This window comes from Dipodomys spectabilis, unplaced genomic scaffold (assembly GCF_019054845.1).
Source record: "Dipodomys spectabilis isolate Male_0828 unplaced genomic scaffold, ASM1905484v1 ptg000102l, whole genome shotgun sequence".
In the NCBI taxonomy this organism is placed as follows: domain Eukaryota; kingdom Metazoa; phylum Chordata; class Mammalia; order Rodentia; family Heteromyidae; genus Dipodomys; species Dipodomys spectabilis.
Genome location: NW_024870779.1, coordinates 8187690 through 8195394, shown reverse-complemented (window position 1 = coordinate 8195394; position 7705 = coordinate 8187690). Strand labels below are relative to the sequence as shown.

Below are 7705 nucleotides of genomic sequence, written 5' to 3'. Positions count from 1 at the left end.
GGCGACCAAAACAAAGGCAGCTCGGCGCGCGGTGCGGGCGCACCACCATGACGGACGGGGCTCCGGCTCTCCCCGGCTCCGCGGCGCCGGCCGGGAGGGCTCCGCTGTGACCCCGAGAGCAGGGCGCGCTGCCGGGCGTGCGGCCGAAAGGTGAGACCCGGAGAGAGCCAGACCGAGCGGGAGAGCCGGCGGAGAGCGCGAGCGGAGGGGGCGGGCAGGCCACGAAAATGTCCTCGGCCGTGGGGCCCCGAGGTCCTCGCCCACCCACGGTGCCTCCCCCCATGCAAGAGCTGCCGGACCTGAGCCACCTGACCGAGGAGGAGAGAAACATCATCATGGCAGTGATGGACCGGCAGAAGGAAGAGGAGGAAAAAGAAGAAGCCATGCTTAAGTAAGCCAGCCCCAGCCAGCCGGGCCATCCATCCATCCATCCATCCTTAATACCTTCCCTCCCTCCATCCTTCCCCCCATGCCTCCTCAGGTCCATTCACCACTCACTCACCCTGTCCTCCTGGCCAAGTGTGGGGGAGGGGCGGCAGAGTGGGGGGGGAGGGTGGAGATGCCCGCCCGAGGGTGGGGGGCAGAGGCCTTGGGCTTGAGGCGAGAAAAGGTTAAGGGGTCCAGAGGAAGGGACAGGATGCCAGTGAAATCAAGATCCTAAGAGCGGGGAGAGGAGAGCTTGAGATTGGGGTGCTCCGGAGGATTGGGTGGGCAGGGGCTACCCTGGTCTTGGTGGGGTGTGTGGTAGCTGAGAGACACTGAGCCCCCGGAGTGGAAGGGTCTGGGTTGGGGGCAGGATTGGGGCCAAGGGGTGAGCAGAGGGAGGGGAGGTGGGATGAAGAGGTGCTGGGGGTGCGGAAGACAGCTCCTCTTTTAGAGTTGTTTGGAAGGTCTGAGTTAGCCCAGTGAAGGGTGCTGGTGTTTATATAATCAAAAAGCTTATTTTTAGTGTTCATTTGGGTACTCATTCATCTCACAGATCAAGGCTGGGTCTTTTTTTTGGGGGGGGGAGGGAGGGCAGTTGCCATCTTTGGTAACCTGCCTCTGCCAGTTTCATTTTTATTCCTAGTCTTCTGCACAGAATACCTGTATGGAGACAGATCTTACCTATACACGATGCCATTGGCAATACAAAGTTTTTAATCATGGGAGATGCTGAGGGAGAGTCTGTCCTGAATTTCAAAAACGAAAAAGAGAATAGAGCCTTTTCTTTACTGGTTTCCAAGAAACCTCTGAGGCCTGTTCAATTGCTAAAGGAAGCAGCCCCAGAAGGGACTGAATATTTGCACACATCATCTCCTCTTTAGAACCCATCTGCCCTCTAGGGCATCTCTGCTAGTGCCCCATTTTCCTGAGGATGAAGAGGGGAAAGGGCTGCTTGCTAGTGGTGCAGGAGTGTGTAACACTGTGCTTTGGCCTGCCTCGGACAAAACTGCTTCCAAGGTACTGGCAATCCAGGCTGGCTTTCCTGGTTCCTTAGCATCACCTGTGAAGTGCAGCTGATGGAGACTGCGAGCCTGCCCTTCCACGGCAAGCCTTCACTGTATCAGGAAAGTTCCCCACTCTGGGTTGGGGGAATTTAGATCACCTGACTGGAATAGACTCCTTAGCTGGAAGGTGAATCTGGAGCAGGCCATTGGTATGGAGAGCCAAAGGGAACCTGTTGCATTTGGAGTTAGCTGGTTGGGAAGAACCATGGGGGAAGGAGCAGGGGTGACCGGAGGGCACAGAGCACCCTCAGCAGAGCCTCTCTCCAGCCCCCTTACAATTGCCTACTGGAGAGAAGATGCTGCCAGGGAAGGTTCAGATCCCCCTCCCTGCAGCAGTGCCTCCAGGAGAGGAATAGAGGGAGGCTGTTCACAGACTGATGGGTCCCCAACAAGTGCAAGTGCAATTGCCACCTAAAGTGTGTGTGAGGGGCATGAGGGAGGGGATGAGGTGGGTGTCAAGCCACAGGGAAATAGTAGAAATCCAGTCATCTCTTCCCTTGCATTATAGATTTAGAAGAAGAAGAAAAAAATCTGTTGCCAGAGCTGGCCTGGTTTTATCAAACAGCAGCAGGTTTCTGAATACCCTGCTCCCTCTCGCTGCCCCCACCCACCCTCACCAAAAAAATAAAAAATAAAAATTAAAAATACTTTAAGCCTGCCGGCTTGTGGGAGGCAAAACTCTAGTTAATCTGCTGCCTGTCCCTAGTGGAAGAATGACATCCCTGGTGCTGCAGGCTTCCCCTCTTCTGAGACTGGAAGTAATGGATTGTCTCTGATGGTGCTGCTGTCTGTCTGTCTGGTTGTCAGTTCGTCTGTCCTCACTGATTGCACAGCCTCTCTGCCACCTGTCCTGGATTCTCTTCCATTGGCCAGGGTTTTCAGATTTGCTGCTGTTCCTTTGGGTGTGTTTGCTGCAGACAGCAGGTGGATAGAGGCCACCAGCAGGTAGTGACAATTCCGGACTGCTGCTTGACAAGAGTTCAGATAGGAAAAAAAAACCCACAGTACAAAGTAGTGACCATTACACCTTGTCATTGGCTGTTAGAAGCATGGTGGAGAGCAATGGAGCTTAAGTGAGAGTGGAGGGGGTTTTAGGACAGAATTCCATGCCTACTAAATGACTAGGGCCACATTGTAAAATTATAGGGGCTCATGTGGACAGATAAAATTAGGAGCACTAGCTAACTACTCCTCTCCAACACATCTTTTTCCACTGATTTTTATCTCACTGCCTTGCAAAATATTTATTCCTTTATTGCATGGAGTCACAGAATATTGCAGAATGTGGTGATGCTGTTATACAACAGTCTTCTATAATCCTGTACTTCTGCATTAATTTTATCAATCAGCCCTGCTGTTAATGTCTTGGCCTTTTGTGCAGTGATGGGTTAGTGAGTGCTTGGGGATCTCAGCTTGCTGTCATGTAAACATGTCATAATGTCTGCTGTTAGTGAAATAGTGCTGTCCTGTGATTTATATGGAAATTTATGTCTTAAAAAGTGGAGATCATAGGGACTAATCACATCACACACATAGACACAAACACAAACACACATGTGGTCATGGGTAGGAACCTTTCCTAAACTTGAAAATAGATTTGGAAATTAACAGCCTTGGGATATTTTTTAAGTCAGAAAAGTATTTTTGTGGTAATATTGGTCCATCATCATATACTATATATGAAACATTATTTTCAGTAAGGACCTTATAAAGCTAAAGTCCTACAACAGAATAGGCAAACTTCAAGCTCATGTTTGCCATCACAGTACAAGATCTAAAATGTATGTTTCCTGACTCTCCACAAGGTGTAAAGATAGGCATTAATAGAATGAGAAAATTGAGGGTTGAATATGCCCAAGCAACATCTCAACATGTCCATGAAAATATTTGTGTATAGTTCCGTTGGTCTGGCTTGTGAATTGCTACTTGGATTTAGATTTGATAATGTCAGACAATATAGAAAAGGAAAAATCAAGCTACCTTCACCTCAAGATTTTAGAAAATCTTTATGTGGAGTTAAAAGTATTTTAATCATAAAAATAAATTAATTTTTGCCAGAGTGCACTAATTTAATATATGATTGCCATATAACTAAGGTAGTTGACTCTTGCGAACTATATTTAGTGATTGCTTTAATTATCTGGAAATTAGAGGTATTTTCTTAATCTTAGTAGCAGTGTGTGTGTGTGTGTGTGTGTGTGTGTGTGTGTGTGTGTGTGTGAGAGAGAGAGAGAGAGAGAGAGAGAGAATATTGGAACCTTTTTAGAACCTAACTTCCTCAATAAATACTCCTTCCAGTTACTGTCTCTAGACATCATAAGCCAATATATTACATGGAGTGAAAACTGCATTATCTGACACCTAAATCAGTAAAGATCTCATTAGATATAAAATCTTATTCCTTTTCTATAAAAACTTCATAGTGAAAGGAGCTACAGAATAGTCAGAGAAGAGAAAAATCAGAAGAAGAAACTTAAGGGATGGTTTGAGGAAAGTGTACAAGAATCATATTAAAATAGTTAATAAAATAACACTGAGTATTTACCTCATGCCAGCCATTGCCCTAAGTAGTTACTTCATCTAATACCAAATTGGTGACTTAGGCAAATGTACATATATAAATACTTGGGATTTCATGGTAAGCCAGTTGTTGCAATTCTCAAGTCTTCACCACATACTCTAGAGTTCCAGTAGTTTCCTACTTTGACTCACAAACATGACCCAGCCAGGATTAACTCAGACCTTTTAGTCTAAGTCCAAATGTTTCCAAGACACTTTTCCCATCTTTTCATCAATCCTTGTTTAAAAATATGACAGAATATATTTGCTTATAGGATACATGTCTCTGTTCCAAAGACAATATGATATCCTAATTTTAAAGTAAGCCTTTGAATGCGTTTCAGACTACAATATTACGCTTGTTTGTTTGGTTCTGTTTTTCAATTGAAAAAAGAAAAAGAAGGAAACAAGTCTTAGAAACTCTTCTACTTATATTCTCCTTCTCATGAAGGAAATAAGATAAATGAATAAAAATTAATACTAGTTTTTTCCAGGTGCCTGTGTCTCATGCCTGTAATCCTAACTACTCAGGAGGCTAAGATCTGAGGCTCAAGGTTTGAAGACAGATGGGCAGGAAAATCCATGAGACTCTCACCTACAATTAGCTACCAAAAAGCTGGAAGTAGAGCTGTGGTTCAAGGTGGTAGAATGCTATCTTTCAGCAAAATAGCTCAGGAGTAGCGCCCAGGCACTGAGTTCAAGCCCCAGGACAGCACCAAAATAGAACAAAATGAAACAAAACAAAAACAAAGCCAAATAACCTGTAGTGTTGATTTAGGAAGAATATTGATATTGAGCTTTTCTCTCTCTAATATGAAACCTAGTTTTGTTGTTGTTGTTGTTGTTTTTGTAGCTTGAAATGTAGTCAAAAGGCTCATTTAAGTAGGGAAAGAATGGAAAGAAGAGAGGGGAAAATGAAGATATTATCAAATTGTCTTTGAAAAAGAGATCTGTATCCTACAACCAGGTATATTTTATCCTGTTGTGAAGACAGGGATTGATGAAAAGGAAAAGCAATGAGGTAATTAGTGAAGACAGAAGAGGATAAAGCATAAGCAGGTGTCTACCTGTTTCACAGTGCAGAAAAGACCTGGGGACAAAACATACCCTTTTTCCTTGGAGTTCAAGCCTCCTTACACTATTTGTAGGCAGGACTAACCATGGGGAAAGTTAATTGTGAACTCTATTTTAGGTTTCCATTTCTAACATAAACCTGTCTTAGCAAATGTGTTTCTTTACAAATGTATGAGTTTACAAATATTCATGGAGAAAAATTTAGAAAAGAGAAACCTAAAATATGGCAAATATGAGGAGTTATCAATGAGAATGGAGACAATTATTAGGTCATGATTTTTGTGCATCTGTATTATCACCCTTTATATTTGTATGAATTTCTCCTTAACCAGAAATTATAAAGGTATCATCATTTAAGTAATTAAATTAGTAAATTAGAAATACAAGATGGAAGCCAGTGTGACCTCTATATGGCATGCCAACTTGAACAATGGAGATACAGCATCTTAGAGATATTTGCTCAATTTCTTAAATAGGAAGAATGATTTATCCAATGGGAGTTTCTAAAATCCCATCACTGTCCTCTTACATCTATAAAAAGCATATGGATTGGTTTGCTGTGTCATGGATTATAAAATCTATTGTGTTGCTTTTCATTTATCTTTATGGATTATAGTCTATTTTTAAGGACCTGTTTATGTTTGGCTCTGTGATATAAATTAGATATTTTAGAGTTGGTCCTGAAAGTCAAATGAAATTTGCCCAAGTCACATAACAACTAGAGTAATCAATTTCCAGACCCATATACATTGAATCCAACTCATGATATTTTATTTTTAAGTGTTGGTCCTACAGCTTGAACTCAGGACTTGGAGCTTTTTTCTCAAGGTAGAGTTTTACCACTTGAGCCACTGCTTCACTTTGAGCTTTTTGCTGCTTAATTGAAGGTAAGAGTCTCATGGACTTTTACCCCTGTGTTGGCTTTGAAATGAGATTCTTGGACCTCCACCTCCTGAGTAGCTATAATTACAGGCACAAGACTCGTGTACTGGAAGCCTATTCTTTTGTTGTCTTTTATTAGTCTTCAAAAAGTGCACCAAGATGTAAGGGCATAAATGTTTTGGTTTGTTTATTTTGTCTATTGAGGTGTGATACTAACACTTGTTGTTTAACTTCTATCTATCAGGCATTTGGCTGGATGTTTACAAATTTTACTCTGTTCTTGGGCTTACCTTTTGATGTCCAGCCTGTCAGTAGTTATTAGATTCTAATCTCAGTAGAATTCCCAGCTGAAGTAGACATTGGTTCATGGAATTTGATACTAGGTTTAAAGACCAAAGTTTCAAAAGAACAAGAGAAAAACTTGGTGTGGTTGCTGGCACTTAGGAAACTTTTCTGAGTTTTCCTGTCTGAGCTGGCTTGTTCTGGTCACACATGCTCCATGACTCGCTCAATTTATTCCTGGGCATCTTTAATGCCTTAGCATTTTCCTACTATTCTCCCCTATACGGTAATCTCTTCATATTATTGCTCTTGATACTTTTAATAAAATATCACATATTGATTAAACAATATGTAAGAATGATTTTTTTTGGGGGGGGGTTTGGTCATGGGGCTTGAACTTAGGGCCTGAGGTCTTTTGTTCAGGCTAGCACTCTATCACTTTGAGCCATAGCTCTACTTCTGGTTTTCTGGTTGTTAATTGGAGATAAGTGTCTCATGAACTTTCCTGCCCATCCGGGTTTGATCCATGCTCTTCAGATCTCAGCCTCCTGAATAGCTAGGATTACAGGCATGGGCCACCAGCAGCCAATTGAGTTTTATTAAGATATTAAAATCAGATTGGACCTTGTTCTGCCTGAGTAGGATAAAGAACATGTTCTCTTTACCTTTTTTGGTGCTAGTTATGGGGGGCTTGTCTCAGGTCCTAGGCCTTGTCCCTTAGCGTTTTTTTTTTTTTTTGGGTCCGGTCATGGGGCCTGAACTCTGGGCCTGGGTGCTGTCCCTCAGCTCTTCAGCTCTACCACAGATAGCGCTCTACCACTTGAGCCACAGCACCACTTCTGGCTTTTTTCTTTTTGCTTATGTGGTGCTGAGGAATCGAACCCAGGGCCTCAGGCATGCAAGGCAAGCGCTCTACCACTGAGCCACCTTCCCAGCCCTCCCTTAGCATTTTTACTCAAGTCTAGTGATCTACCACTTGAGCCACCACTTCACTTCTGGCTTTTAAAAAAATTATTCTTATTTGTAGATAAAAGTTCCATGGACTTTACTGACAGTCTGGCTTTGAATCACAATCCTTAGATCTCAGTATCTAGTAGTCTGGATTACAGGTGTGCTCCATTGGCACACGGCAGAGAGTCCTCTTTTTAGAGCAATGTTGACTGATGACTATGGTTCCTAGCATTTAAAAACTGCCTGATAGAGAGGGCATTACTCCATCAATAGATAACTGACTAGATTGGACTAGATTTTGGTCTTATCACTAGTTTGTGTGTGTGTGTGTGTGTGTGTGTGTGTGTGTGTGTGTGTATGTGAGAGAGAGAGAGAGAGAGAGAGAGAAAGAGAGAGAGAGAGAGAAGAGAAACAGAGACAGAGACAGAGATAGAGACAGACAGACGGACACTGGGGACTGAACTCTG

At 43.1% G+C, this 7705-nt stretch overlaps 1 protein-coding gene across 6 annotated transcripts in view; it reads left to right on the top strand.

The window, feature by feature from the left end:
* The first annotated feature begins 227 nt into the window (after window positions 1-227).
* The window catches only part of Rims1 (regulating synaptic membrane exocytosis 1), a 504676-nt gene continuing 497198 nt past the window's right edge, over window positions 228-7705 (top strand). For all 6 annotated transcript variants that reach the window (XM_042687077.1, XM_042687082.1, XM_042687081.1 and 3 more), the window contains exon 1: window positions 228-391. In XM_042687077.1, the coding sequence (XP_042543011.1) occupies window positions 228-391 (164 nt within the window). The remainder of the gene's footprint in view (window positions 392-7705) is intronic.